Source organism: Misgurnus anguillicaudatus, unplaced genomic scaffold, assembly GCF_027580225.2.
Source record: "Misgurnus anguillicaudatus unplaced genomic scaffold, ASM2758022v2 HiC_scaffold_29, whole genome shotgun sequence".
NCBI lineage: Eukaryota > Metazoa > Chordata > Actinopteri > Cypriniformes > Cobitidae > Misgurnus > Misgurnus anguillicaudatus.
In genome coordinates, this window is record NW_027395279.1 from 5,893,613 (window position 1) to 5,908,580 (window position 14,968).

A 14,968-nucleotide genomic window follows, 5' to 3' on the forward strand; every position below is an offset into this window, starting at 1 on the left:
TCTTCAAAGGTCTTCGCGAGTTATTTTGTTATAAGACAGTTATCATATATCACGTCTCTTCTACTGTAAGTACACGGAAAAAAATAAGACAAATGATGCGCGTTTGAGTCGAAATTTTATGAAGAATATGTCACTGTTTATGTAACTGGCAAAGAAAACTTCACCAACGAAATGTTTGCCAAAAAAGCCTGCATTTGTATGACATCAAAGAGTGTCTCCTAAACACAGAAAATCCGTGTCATGTTACTTCAATATCATACAGTATACGCTCAGCATGAAGTCAAGCACACAAATTGTCGTCAGTATGGCCTACATGAAACACTACTGCCATCTACAGGTTTTTGTATTTCCTGCATCCCCCACCGAACCCCCCTTCTGCGGGATCTCGCAGAATTTCGGAAGTACTCGCGGCATTCTGCTCTCAAAGACGCGCATTTTTAAGGGCCACATCTGTACTTACGGTTTGTGTAATGGCCATATTGCCCCGTTTGTCAGTATCAAACGCCAGAGGTGGGGACAAGTCACACATGGTCAAGTCCAAGCAAGTCTCAAGTCTTAACCATCAAGTCTCGAGTCAAGTCTCAAGTCACAGTTCAGATAAATCAAGCAAGTCAAGTCAAGGGTTCACCCTAAGCAAGTCAAGTCGAGTACTGATAAGTTTCAAGTCAAGTAAAGTCTTGCTTTTTGAAACACGTCTCTCCGTGTGTGCACTATTGAGGGCACTTAAACGTGCGCACACAGATGGAGGGCGAATTCCAAACGGCACAGCATGAACAGTCGCTCCACATAAAACTTTGTTGTTTTTCAGTGCTCTGTTAGCCAAATGTATCTTAATGGACTACAGTGTGAGAGACAGTAGCGCAACTCTCTCTATAGTCTGCACATAAAGAGTTCTGATCTTTGAATGGTATAGGGATGATCAAGAGCTGGACCAGACACATTCAACCGCATGTGCGTCTGCGCTTAGTTACAGAAAGCTGCTCATTTTAGCGCCTTGTTGTGGTTAAATTGTTTAAAATCACTTGAATGTTAACATTTGCAAGCCTTTGAAAACGTGCAAATGATAAACTTTCCCAATCCGCGAATCGAATCGCAATTGAGCCGAACAGTGGGTCGTGATCACCGATAACGGATCAATTGCAACTACACTGTTTTTTTCCACACGCAGTCCACACAAACACTTGAAAATGTGCACATGTAATACAGCACTGATTCTTGAAAATTGGGATAAAACAGCTCTAAATTTTGGGGAAAAAAAGTTAGTTAAAGGGACACAAGGCAGCATTTTTATGTTAATAAATCATCTTCGTAAGTCGGTATATGGTTAAATGACTCATTACATGACGAATGAAGACTCTCTCGCCCGCCCCTACCGTCTGTAGGAAGAATACCCCACTTGCAAGTTCGCTGTATCCGACCCGGTGTCCTTCAGTCTCGTATAGTCTCAGATATAGAACGCATTTACTCCCAGACACTAGGGGGAGCTAGTAGAGAAATAATACTCAGACTTGCCTTGTGTCCCTTTAAATTACAAAATCTGAAGGTATATCATTATAGACCTAGGTCTTGGCTGTTCAGCAATTTACTGGTGCAACTTCCCCTGTTCGTATTTTTTTTCATAAAATAGGCATTTTTCCAGTTAATACTCATACAACATTTACTTTAAGCCTAAATAGAAAAAGTAATGATTTTTTTACTTAATAAACATATTTTTGTATTAAGAGAGACTATTACTTTAATAACTCAACAGCACTGAAGAAACATATTGTAAGCATATTCATTTAAAACAAATGGTGACACTAATCTGACGGTGGTGACATTGGCCTCATTATTCCAAAATGTATACCACTCAAGTCAATGGCTTCTTGCTTAAAGGAACACGCCCACATTTTGGGAATTTAGCTTATTCACCGTATCCCCCAGAGTTAGATAAGTCCATACATACCTCTCTCATCTCCGTGCGTGCTGTAACTCTGTCTGACGCAGCCCCCGCTAGCTTAGCTTAGCACAAAGACTGGAAATGCATGGCTCCAGCTAGTATACTGCTCCCAATAAGTGACAAAATAACGCGATCATTTTCCTATTTATGTGTTGTGATTTGTATAGTCAAACCGTGTACAAATAACAAGGTGATATGAGACACAGCGATCTTTTAACAGTATACATACTGAGAACTATATTCTCTGAAGACAAAGCACTGCCGCATGGGCGGAGTGATCTGCTCGCAGCACACGAGAAGCCCCTGGTGAGGAGCAGAGAGTTCGGTCAGAGTTGTGCAAATCACTCCGCCCATGCGGCAGTGCTTCGTCTTCAGAGAATATAGTTCTCAGTATGTATACTGTTAAAAGATCGCTGTGTCTCATATCACCTTGTTATTTGTACACGGTTTGACTATACAAATCACAACACATAAATAGGAAAATGATCGCGTTATTTTGTCACTTATTGGGAGCAGTATACTAGCTGGAGCCATGCATTTCCAGTCTTTGTGCTAAGCTAAGCTAGCGGGGGCTGCGTCAGACAGAGTTACAGCACGCACGGAGATGAGAGAGGTATGTATGGACTTATCTAACTCTGGGGGATACGGTGAATAAGCTAAATTCCCAAAATGTGGGCGTGTTCCTTTAAACTTTATGTAAATATTTGGTCCAAAAAATAACAATCCTGAGCACTGTGATGAACAAATATCAAATCATAACTTCCTAAAATACATAAAACCCGACAGAAAAGACAGAAAACCTGACGGTGGTGACATCTGACGGTGGTGACAAAAACCTAAAATAGATAAAAAAAATAGATGAGTTGTTCACATTAGCCATCTTGTTTCCCCTTTGTTGCTTGCTACTTCAGACCTCTTCTTAAAAATTATACATTTATTTCATAATCTAATCTAATATTTTTTATACAAAGATGACGGTGTTGACATGTTACGGTTGTCACAGTAGCAGTGTCCAAAAATATGAACAAGTTTAAGAGAAAATAGGAAACATACAGGAGCTTGAGTGATCTTGAAACTTGCAGTAGAGCTGAAGGTTTGAAAATGGGGTCCTCAGGAATGCAGTTGACCCTGTAGTTGTCTGATTTTATTGCTTTTTAAAAATATCTGACGGTGGTGACGAATATGTGGGACACATTTTGAGCAATCACAAAATAATAGTAAATATTGTTCAAAACTCACTGTTTGTAGTTTTTAATACATATTACAATGTACCCTTTCATGCGGTAAATCTATTATTCAATTCAATTATTACTTTTGGCTTTTTTAATCAAGTTGAAATGATTTTCTCTTAACCGAGGACAGCTGATTTGGTAGCACTTTATTTTACAGTACGTGTACTTACCTTGTACATATATGGTAAATAAGTTGTACTTACCGACAAATGTGTTGTACTTACTTTTAGGTATCTACATGGTAATTAACTGGTATCATTACTGTACTTACCAGTGGTACATACTTGGTAGTTATTATGTAACTCTAGATAAGTATTGGGTAATAACAGATACATACTTATAGTGTATGTATACTGTAACTAACGAGAAACATTACTGTACTTACAAATAAATGTACAATTGAAGTATTTAGTATTTACAGGCAAGTAAATGACAGGTATTTATAGTGTACATATATGATAACTAATATCAAACACTACTGTACTCACAACTTGTATATACACAATAAGTGTGTACTAGTGAATGTACCCAGTAGTTAATGCGTATGATAGTCAATGGTTGGGTTTGCCTCACAGTAACATGTATATGATGCTATGTCTTAGGTGTTAGGTCCTATGTAATAACTGTGTAAAAAAGCAACACTTTATTTTACAGTCCTGTTTCCATGCAGTTACCATAGACTTACTAGTGAATGTACCCAGTAGTTAATGCGTATGACAGTCAATGGTTGGGTTTGCCTCACAGTGAAATATTTATGATGCTATATCTTAGGTGGTAGGTCCTATGTTATAACTGTGTAAAAAGCATCACTTTATTTTACAGTCCTGTTTCATGCAGTTACCAAAGACGTACTAGTGAATGTACCCAGTAGTTAATGCATACGGTTATTTAATGCTTGGTTTAAAGGACAAAGATACTGAGTCTGAGTACCAAAATGGCACATCAGTAATGTTTTTTCTTAGTTATCATAAACGTATGGTATAAGTATAACTTACACTTGCCTGCAGGTACCACACACTTATCGTGTATATACAATTTGAAAGTACACTAGTGTTTCTCGTTAGTTACAGTATACATACACCATATGTGCCGGTCATTAACTTACACTGGCCTACAGGTACCACACACTTATCATGTATAAGTACAGTAGTGTTTGATATTAGTTATCATATATGTACACTATAAAAACCTGTCATTTACGCTAACTTGCCTGTAAATACTAAATTCTTATATTGTACATTTATTTGTAAGTACAGAATGTTTCTCGCTAGTTACAGTATACCTACACTATAAGTATGTATCTGTTATTACCCAGTACTTACCTAGAGTTACATAATAACTACCAAGTATGTACTACTGCTAAGTACAGTAATGATACCAATTAATTACCATGTAGATACCTAAAAGTAAGTACCAAACATTTGTCTGTAAGTACAACTTATTTACCATATATGTACAAGGTAAGTACACGTACTGTAAAATAAAGTGCAACCGCTGATTTTGTAGGCAATAGGCCAGCATATTATCATTAAATTAATAAAAATAAACCTATAAAAGAACCTTACATATGTGCAAAGGACCCCCTGATTATAACATTGATTCTTTTTCTTCATGAAAATTTTCTTGGTGGGACATGTTTTTGCCAAAGTTTCAAGAATCAGTGACAGACATTATAGCCTACATGGTCCGCTCATTTTAAGATGCATCAACATAAAAATTCAGGCTACGCCACTGTTATAGTCACTATACCTATGCATATTTACGAGACATATCAGTAATGATAATGGTCACATTTCTAATAAGTAAAAACATAATATGCAACCAAGGCCAAATTATGACAAACAGGAAAGATTAATTTATTACATTAAGTAATTGTTATAAATCTTAGTGAAACTGACTATTAGGACTTTCTTACCCTTTCTTATGGTTCTTGACGTTGTCCTGTCGGATATTCTTATGTTGCATATTTTGCATCTGGCAAATCTTTTTTTATTGGCATGGTCCAGTTCAAAGTTTTTGTAGCCAAACAAGACTATTTGTGGAGCTCTACTTACGTTACTGTCTGCCATGTTTGGTGCGGTTTGAATTGTGCAGCGTTAAAGGCACAGACCCTGATTAGTGGTGCTGGCGTCACAATAATATTTTTTTATTTTAATGAATTGTATTGCTGTTTGTTTATTATAAGTTCAAGTCTTTGTCAAGTCTTCCACTTCAAGTTAAATCAAATCTCAAGTACCTTGTTCTCAAGTCAAAGTCAAGTCAAGTCATTTTCATACTTTAATCAAGCAAGTCGCAAGTCCTGAAAATTGTGACTCGAGTCCCCCACCTCTGTCAAATGCTGAGCAAAACCAGCCTTATATTGTCCCAGGTTCGAAAAACCGTCCACGTTAAAATGGCCAGAGTAAACTAACAACTTTATATCGAATTGCTCCGGTATCTGGTTGTGCCTGCACATAACATTTATATCCATGATCTGCCATTTTCGTCCTTGCTTGTTTCTTCTCAATACCTACAAAACTTCAGATGATTCTGCTGTGCACGTCCCGCTGGCCTATAACATGGGCGGGTATATGGAAATGTTGGGGGGTGTACATCTCGACTGTTACATCACAGTCGGTGTTATGTTGAGATTGGCCTGTTTTTTGTTGGACTTTTGAATGCACAAGATTTACATAAGAATGAGGAAACATTACTGTTTGAGGCTCACGATGTGTCATTACTGTATACAGAGCTCTAATAATTCAGTTATGACAAGGAAAATACAGTTTAACATTCTTGGTCACCTTTAAGACAACTATACATTTTCGTTTATAAAAACCCATTTAAACTGTGTGGGATGTAGTATGATATTATAATATCATATTGGGCTCTATCATACACCCAGCGCAGTGCGGCGCAATGTGCAACGCAAATGTCTTTTGCTAGTTTCAACCTGCTGCAATTATGATTTTCACGTTAACCGGCACAATGTTTAAAGGATAATTCCGGTATTTAACACTTTGAGTCTCATTTATGGTTTGTTTTGGATGAAGTACAGTGATGGACACTGAAATTTTGACAATGGGTCGTGTCTTGACATTTTGAGTCATTCGAGTCAGCTGGTTACTGAGCCATCAAATATGGGAAAAACCTGACAGAAACCGAGCCAAAAACTACAACCACATGTAAACAGACCCTTTTCTGTTTCCCGGCAGCGAAGTGATATATCAGCGAGCAATGAGTCTTCCAAGAGAAGTCAATGGAATTTTACAAAATGCCAAATAAAACACAACAGAAACTGTATTTCGCTACACAACTTGTTTTTAATCATCAACGAACACCACAAACCACTCGGTGAGTAGTACAGTTTTAAAAATGAACGTTAAAGGGATAGTTCGGCCAAAAATGATATTAAACTCATGATTCACTCACCCCCAAGCTGTCCGAGTTGCATATGTCCATTGTTTTTCAGACAAACACATTTTCGGATATTTTAGAAAATGTTTTAGATCTTTCAGTTGATTAAATGTAATGTTACGGGTCCACCCATAGTCCACGACCTTCAAGTCCAAAAAAAGTGCGTCCATCCTTCACAAATTAAATCCAAACGGCTCCAGGATGATAAACAAAGGTCTTCTGAGGGTAATCCGCGCGGTGTTGTTGTAGAAATATCTATATTTAAAACTTTATTAATGAAAATAAATACCTTCCGGTAGCGCCACCATCTTAGACTCCTCTGTATTCAGGAGAGAGTATTAGCGTAGTGTACGCACTTTTCTTAGTGACGTATGACAAATTCGGAGGGCGGGGGCACAGAGCAGCAGCAGAGTAGCCTCCGTAGGCTGCGTAAGCTCTCATCCTGAATGCGGACGCGACTAAGATGGCGGCGCTACCGGAAGGTATTTATTTTCGTTAATAAAGTTTTAAATATGGATATTTCTACAACAACACCGTGCGGATTACCCTCAGAAGACCTTTGTTTATCATCCTGGAGCCGTTTGGATTTAATTTGTGAAGGATGGACGCACTTTTTTTGGACTTGAAGGTCGTGGACTATGGGTGGACCCCGTAACATTACACTGTAAAAAATTCCGTAGAAATTACAATGTTATTGCAGCTGGGTTGCCGGTAATTTATCGCAGATTTATTTTATTTTTTATTTTTATTTATTTTATGTTATTTACTGGCAAGAGTTTGTTCAAAGTTAAATAAATTTTAAATATTAACAAGTCTTTATCTTTACAGAATAAAACTATACCATAACAGCCTCATGCAAAGCATTCTGGGAACCAGAAATCATCATCAACCTTTTTCTGTTTTTTGCTTCAGATTTTGTTTCCCAGAATGTTTTGCTTGATGCTGTTTTTTTTGTTTTACTATGTAAAGACAAAGACTTGTAAATGTTTAATGTTCATTTAACTTTGAACAAGCTGTTGCCAGTAAATAACATACATTTAAATCTATGGTAAATTACCGGCAACCCAGCTGCAATTTCTACGGATTTTTTTTACAGTGACATTTAATCAACTGAAAGATCTAAAACATTTTCTAAAATATCTGAAAATGTGTTTGTCTGAAAAACGATGGACATATGCAACTCGGACAGCTTGGGGGTGAGTAAATCATGGGTTTAATATCATTTTTGGCCGAACTATCCCTTTATGTGTTGTTTTAATGACATGTTTGTGCATGGTCATTGACTTCCATTCTGAAGCAGTCAAAAGATGCTTCTAAATGAGTCAAAAAGTCAAGACACGACCCATTGTCAAAATTTCAGTGTCCATCCCTGTAGTTCATCCAAAACAAACCATAAATGAGACTCAAAGTGTTAAATACCGGAATTATCCTTTAAATCGCAAATGCATTTGCGCCCATGGGCATTCTGGTCTGAAAACGGGCTGTATTAAGTCGCATTGTTGGCGCATTGCTATTTTAAGACAACTAAAATAGACTACGCCATTGACCAACTAAAACCTGGTCTAAAGTCAATGTCGCAATAGTGTTTTTGTTATTTAATGAGTGCGTTAGTAATATGTGCTTATAAGCGGGAAGACAACACAGGTTTGCTTATCACACAAGGATCCGCAGCAGCACACAAACGTTTTTAAATATGAAAAATTAAAGGATTAATATGTAAAAGATTATTATTGAGTCTCTTGGATGTAAATGAGGACCGATTATGAGACGTTAGAAGGTGTTCAGAGCAGCTTCACCTGCAGCCTGGTAAGTAAATAAATGCTTTGCTTTAAACAAATGCATCTATTTTTAAATGTTTTTTAATGCTATCACACAGATTTATTGTATATGATGACTCTGTACCTGTGGATATGGTGAGATGAGAAACATTTTTAATAAATGCTTTTTAAAAACCCATGGCGCTGTCCGAGTGCTGAAAGGTGTCAGCTGTCCAGACGTTTGTAAATTCTTCATCTCTTGTTCATTACAAATAAAGTATTTTTAGAGTACAAACCTTTTCTTGCTAATTATTTTATGAGATTACAATGATTATATAAATAAATTTACAGCAATAAAAAGCTTGCTATTTTTACATCTATGACTGAAAGAAAACAGCTTTTAAAGGTTTTAATAAAAAATAACAATTTGAATAGAAATGAAAACAACACAATTTTTAACATTAATCTTAAACTGGTGGTCTTCTCCCTCCGCTTAGTTTTTCAGTTTACAAATTTCGCTTTCTAAATTAGCAAAAGTGAAATTGGACACGCCCTTTTAGACCATGCGCAGTGCACTTTAGACAATACGCTTAGATCATTAAAATAGGGCCCATAATTTCCTAAAATAAACAAAATTGGCTTTCAAATTGTTAAAGCAAATAATCAACATATTACCCTATATATTTACTCAAATTTTCCACTGCCACCCAACACACTGTTAAACCTCGTTACCTAATATCATTGATTAACTTCACTTGAAATAATGTTTTTGAGTACTCTACGGCATCACATCATCATGAGACAAAATAAATAACATAACTAAAATCTGTGTGCGTGCGTGTGCGCATGCGTGTGTACTTACTTGATATAATAATCTCAGTCTCCATCATGTGATGTCTCAGTTTGACTCTACAGTGATATTTACTGTCTCTGTTATATACAGTGATCATGTGTTTCACTCTGAATCCATCTGTCTCTCTCTGTTTGTCTGTAGTTTCAGATGTCAAAGTGACTCCTTCACTGTCCAGCCACACAAGTTCAGGTTCAGGGTACCAACCTTTAGATTCACACTGAAGATGAAGTCCACCAGAAACATCAAATCCATCTACAGTGATGAGTGGAGGACTTCCTAAAGCTACAGATATGAAGGATGGAAATATATTTAGTGATTATTCTCTACCTATAAACTTGTTTATCTTCTGGCTTATTGTGATTATGACAACAAACAAGCACTAAAACCCTTACTGAACAGATTTACTAACAAGATTCAGGAACAGATTCAAACTTACTCACTGTTAGTTTTCAGTGGTTTGCTCACCTTCAACTTTGAGATCAACAGTGATGTCATCACTCCAGGTTTTGGACTGAATAAAACACTTATAAAATCCTTCATCAGAGATCTGAACTCTTGATAGTTTGAGTGATGTGTTTCCTTTCTGTAGTTCATCTTTAAACACTTCAGTTCTTCCTCTGTACGACTGAAGCTGATTTGTGTTTTTGTCTTCATGATCTTCATAGAGATGAACTACTGAGTCTTTGAGATCAAGTCTAAACCACTCGACTCTCATGTCTACAGCACTGATTTTGGGTTTGAGATAACAGGGCAGAATCACATCTTTATCAGATACAGTGACTAGAGGATCAACAGGTCCAAAAACAGCAAACTGATCTATATGAGACAGAAGACCGGTCTGACATCTGCTGTTTTGGGTGATTTCATCATGTAAAATAACCATTAACGCAAAAAAATTATATCACTGTCTATAACAATGACCATTGTAAACATTTAGCAATATCTGCACCTTAGTCGTTTCCTGCCAGTCTTGTGAATCTAACCATAAAGCCACAACTTCCCCCATGAGTTAGTTATCATGTGTGAATATTTACCTGCTGTTGAAAATGTGATTCCAGTAATAATCAGAGTCAGACAAATGAACTCCATCACTCCAAAACACAGCTTCTTGTAATGAATATGACAAAACAAAAACATAATATTTTTAGACAAACACAAACTTTATCTTTATACCTACAATCACTTTCTCTTACAATAAAACAGATTAAAATGATTAACAACTGGAGGAAAACATTCACTATTGAAATGAATGCTGAATTATGTCCTCAAAAATATGTACAGCTCCCACTGGGCAGACCTGCTGGTCCATGCTGGTTTGATGCTGTTTTTTCACCAGGAATGTCATGTATGCATAAAATCATGGGTTCAAACCCAGGGAATACACATTGGTTAAATGTATACTAAGTAATGCACTGTAAGTTGTTTTGGATAAAAGCATCTGCCAAATGCATAAATGTAAATAAACAGTGTTAAAATGTACCTTTAGTATGTTATAGTTTTTCTAAACCTAAAACTCATTCCCTCTCAATAAAAACACATTTCACACTGCAATGAACAAAAATGCAAAATGCAAAACACAGCAGGCAAAAGTTGAACACAACTTCAACACAGCTATCATCAAGCAAACACAACAACTCAAAATTGTTCACACTTTTTTCAAATGATATTTTTGACCAATAGTATATTGCTGTGGTTCTCAACGTTATTCATGGAGGCCCACTGCTCTGCACTTTTTGTATGTCTCCCTTATTTACCACACCTGATTCAAATCATCAGCTCATTAGCAGAGATCTCCATGAACTGAACTGAGGCCGGCAGATAAGAGAGACATACAAAATGTGCAGAGCTGTGGGCCTCCTAGCCTGACTACGTCAGACTTCGTACTTCCGCTAAATTTCATTACGCTTCTGTACTCAGTCTGAGATACCTCCCATTCAAACCGTTTTCCCCCGGTCTCAAAACGACCGTCCAATCAACGAACAGAGGGCGGGCTGAGAGCCGTGACGTAGACGCTAAACGCCGAATCACGGTTGTAGTCTGTTGAGGACACGGAGACACAGAAAGCTCTGTTGTGGAGAACCGGCACTTGCCAACTTAAACCCGAACAAGAAAAGTGTTTGTTAAACATTTGAATGGAGATTATATTGTTGCCCTACTCCCGACAAGTTTTTGGAAAAGTTTAATTTATCAACTTTACCGATCGTCAGCGAGAAACTGTGTGCAGCACAGCTTGACGTGCACAACGATCGAGAAATCATGGAAGGGAATTATATTGTTCACAGTTAATGGTGGAGGACGCGTGGGCAAGCATTCTTTGGTGACATTACTGATTAACCAGAAAATAAGGTAGGAAGATTTAATTTACATATGGTTATGGTTGTCTGGTGGAAGAGTTTGAGAGAAGAGAGGGGCTTTCCTCCCGTTAGACGTGAGTGGAAGCCACCGTAAGGATAGTGTTCAACTAGCTATGGCCCGATTTACTTTACATAATCTGCAAAAGTCGTTCATAGCCATGTTAACTCCGGTATTTCGCTCGATGGGTTTGTTTTCACATCATACGTGTATTTTACAGCAGAGATTCGATCGATGCGCTGCTCCGGCGCATAAAGCACATCATATCTAAATGTTATGTGTGATTGGCTTACGTTTAGACCAATGATTTTAAACTTCAGACAAGCCCCTCCCACGAGAAGGAAAACGATTGTCAATTGTGCCCAGCCAGACTCTGTCTATGAAGCGAAGCAAAATAGCAGAGGATGGTATTACCAGGCTATGGGCCTCCAGGAACAGAGCTGAGAAACACTGGTATATTGGAAACAATGTTATAATGCAACTGGCAAAATTTTGCCGTTGGACTGCTGAATTTGTACAAAATACAAGTACTGGACATACAGACATTCAAAACTTGCTATTCCTTGCAGTACTTATAGTATTCAATATATTTACTGAACTAAACTTGTCAGGTCCGGATTAATACAATGTAGTTGCGCAAACAGAAAATGTAGGGGCACACCTTGAAACCAGCCTGCAGTGCAATTATAATGCCCAAAATAACTATATTACAGACATGTAACCTCATTCACAGAGTACTTTGGTCCCAGAAAATTTCCATAAAATTGTAAGACAGGCTTCTGTGTGAACACAAACACTTCACGCTTCCGGAAAGAGGACCTAACATTGCCTTAAGAGACACGGAAAACGTTGTGTGTGAACAAAAGGCAGAAACAATGCTGTAAGGGGCGTGGCGTAGTGAGGACTTAGAAAGTAGTCCTCGTGAAATGTGCAGGACACAATCGAACATTTTGGCTGAAACAACGTTGTAAATAAAACCTAAGCCCCGGTTTCTTAATGACTCTATTAGAAGGCAAAACAAAAGTAGTTTACATTGTAGTTAACGAAACACACAGCGTCTACTCGATATGGTGGAAACTAGGGCTGACTTCTTACAGTCGAGGATTTGACTATTTGATTCGGAGAGGTCTGATTCAACTATGAACCTCATAGTCGAATAGTAGGGAAGTGTTATATAACCAATGAGCAGCAGCACTGAGAAGCTTAACCGCATGGATGACAAGTAACCGCAACAACCGCTTTTTACGTTAAATTCATATATAGCTATGCCCTTCTTGTTTTTCACATCATATGTATAATAAAGGCAAAATAGATTGTCAAGAGTTAAGAGAGTAACTTGTTTTTCGTACATTTCTATTCAAAATGTAATACTATGCAAAAGTGAAACTAAGATGACAGAATAACTGTAGCGTCGTCTGCATCTAGAGTAGAGTTTTTAAAGATTAAAAGTTTTAAAGATAAAAATTACTTTAACTGATCAACACGAATACAAAACGCCATAATATAACTGATTGCTTACCAGCATTAAAACCACTTAAAATAAAAACCTTTATAGGTTTTTTCATTGTCCGCTCCGTGAATAAGGGAGATGCAGCCAAAAACGCCGGTGACTGTATTATTAACTGACTGAACACTTGACTCTTACCTGGACATTTAGATATGAAAGTTTTTCATCAACAGTATCTGTGTTAAACATTATAAACATTGAAAATCACCTGCGACTCGACTAGACCCCGAAGCCGTTTGTTTTGAGAATAATGGCTGGCTGATGAAGTTATTGGCTGGCTAGCCGGCTCAGCCGAAACCTAAATGGCTGCTGCAGCCGCCAAACTTTTCATAGCTGCAAATGGCTGAAGCTGCCACATGTCTACAGATGTCTACGTTATACTGATTAACAGTGTTGGGAAAATGACTTACAAAGTGTAATACATTATATATTACAAATTACTGTAATTTGAAAGTAATTAGTCACATTACAATATTACTGTCTCTGAACTGTAATGAGTTACGTTATTTTTGAGTTACTTTCATCAAAATAACAGAAGTATGACTAGGCATTATAAAATGTTAAAATGTAGTTTATTGCTGCTTATAAATCTAGAAGTTATGTGTTTGCCCTCGAGCTTTGAATAGGCACAGTGAAGACTTATGGCAAAATACAATAACAATCACTGTCAGAATTATAAACATAGACAAATGATCTGGTAAAAGTCTGGTAAATTATGGTACACATAACCAAACACAATAGAGCTAGAGCCCACTATAATGCTACTTATAGACTAATAACATGGCAAAACACGCAACCTCTTTTCATTTCTATTCTTTAATTCACTTTTAATTCAGAGCCACAGCACAATACAAAGGTTGGTAAAAACTTTTAACATTGATATTTAAAAGTCTACACTAATTTTACGTTGTAGTTTTGGTTGCTGTTTGTAATAAAACGGTAGATAGCATAGCAATAGCCTAGCAATCTATTATGTATCTGGACTGTAACCATAGCAACGTTAGCTTACCTTGTCATTGCTGGTGTGATATGGATTTTACTGGCAAGCTTTTTAAAAGTCTCTTTACTTCTGAGGTTCAAGCAGCATGGGAGACCGATAGAAAGAAACTTTCTGTTGCTTGTACTTGCTCTCATTCGCAGAAATATGCGTGGCGGCGCTACCGGACCTGATTGCGACCACTTTAGTCAATGTTATACAGCCGCGGACTTCCCAGAAGCGGCTCTTTTAAGAAACGCGTCTATATTTGACTTCACCGATTCCAAATGGCAGTTCCAATACAAAATTAAAGTAAAAATTAACATGCTGCATACAGCACCCGGAAACAGACATACAAACGTTATTTTACCCGCAGCTTTTTCCTGTGTGGATGCTGGTCGCGCGCATTGGTCAAAAATAAAAATAACACAGTCTATTTTTGAAATGCATTGTTGTGACGCGCACGTTACTAATGCATCGCTTCTTCTGTAGGGAAAACAAGCAATTTAATTTACCAATCCGAAGACTGCCTCCGGAGGTCGCATTTTTACGCTGCCTACGTCATCAACACTGTCTTATTTCAAAATATCAACAATTATAAAGTTTATTCTTATTATAAGTTAGTCGTAAATTGTTGTAATATGCGTATGGCTTGCGAATGTAATGCTCAGTTAACTTAAATAAACCAGGCTTGATGACGTATGCAGGTTGCAACCCCTCTGTGTATTGTAGCAACGAGCGAGCACAAGACTGTGCTGTTATGAAACCAATCGGAAAATGGATCTCGTGTATTGTTTATATTCCGTGTGTGTATGTCTCTATGTGATAGAATTATTATTTGATTGCAAATAATTCTAGCCGGCTCAGCCAAACTTTATCAGCTGGCGGCTCAATTTGGCTTAGGAAATTATTGGCTGATAGCGGCTGAACTTCTAAATGGCGCAAATGGCGGCGCC

At 37.4% G+C, this 14,968-nt stretch overlaps 1 protein-coding gene across 3 annotated transcripts in view; it reads right to left on the bottom strand.

Annotated features, from left to right (window-relative positions):
* Nucleotides 1–14,968, bottom strand: part of LOC141362822 (butyrophilin subfamily 1 member A1-like) — a 128,855-nt gene that overhangs the window by 96,418 nt on the left and 17,469 nt on the right. Inside the window, exons 1-4 of one of the 3 annotated variants that reach the window (XM_073865073.1) lie at nucleotides 10,475–10,859; nucleotides 10,212–10,281; nucleotides 9,643–9,993; nucleotides 9,187–9,459 (exon numbers count right to left, since the gene is read on the bottom strand). In XM_073865073.1, coding sequence (XP_073721174.1) covers nucleotides 9,187–9,459; nucleotides 9,643–9,993; nucleotides 10,212–10,281; nucleotides 10,475–10,522 — 742 coding nt within the window. In that variant the 5' untranslated portion in view covers nucleotides 10,523–10,859. Of the gene's footprint in view, nucleotides 1–9,186; nucleotides 9,460–9,642; nucleotides 9,994–10,211; nucleotides 10,285–10,474; nucleotides 10,860–14,968 lie in introns of those variants that run through there. The other 2 variants (XM_073865074.1, XM_073865075.1) reach the window with 2 other exon arrangements.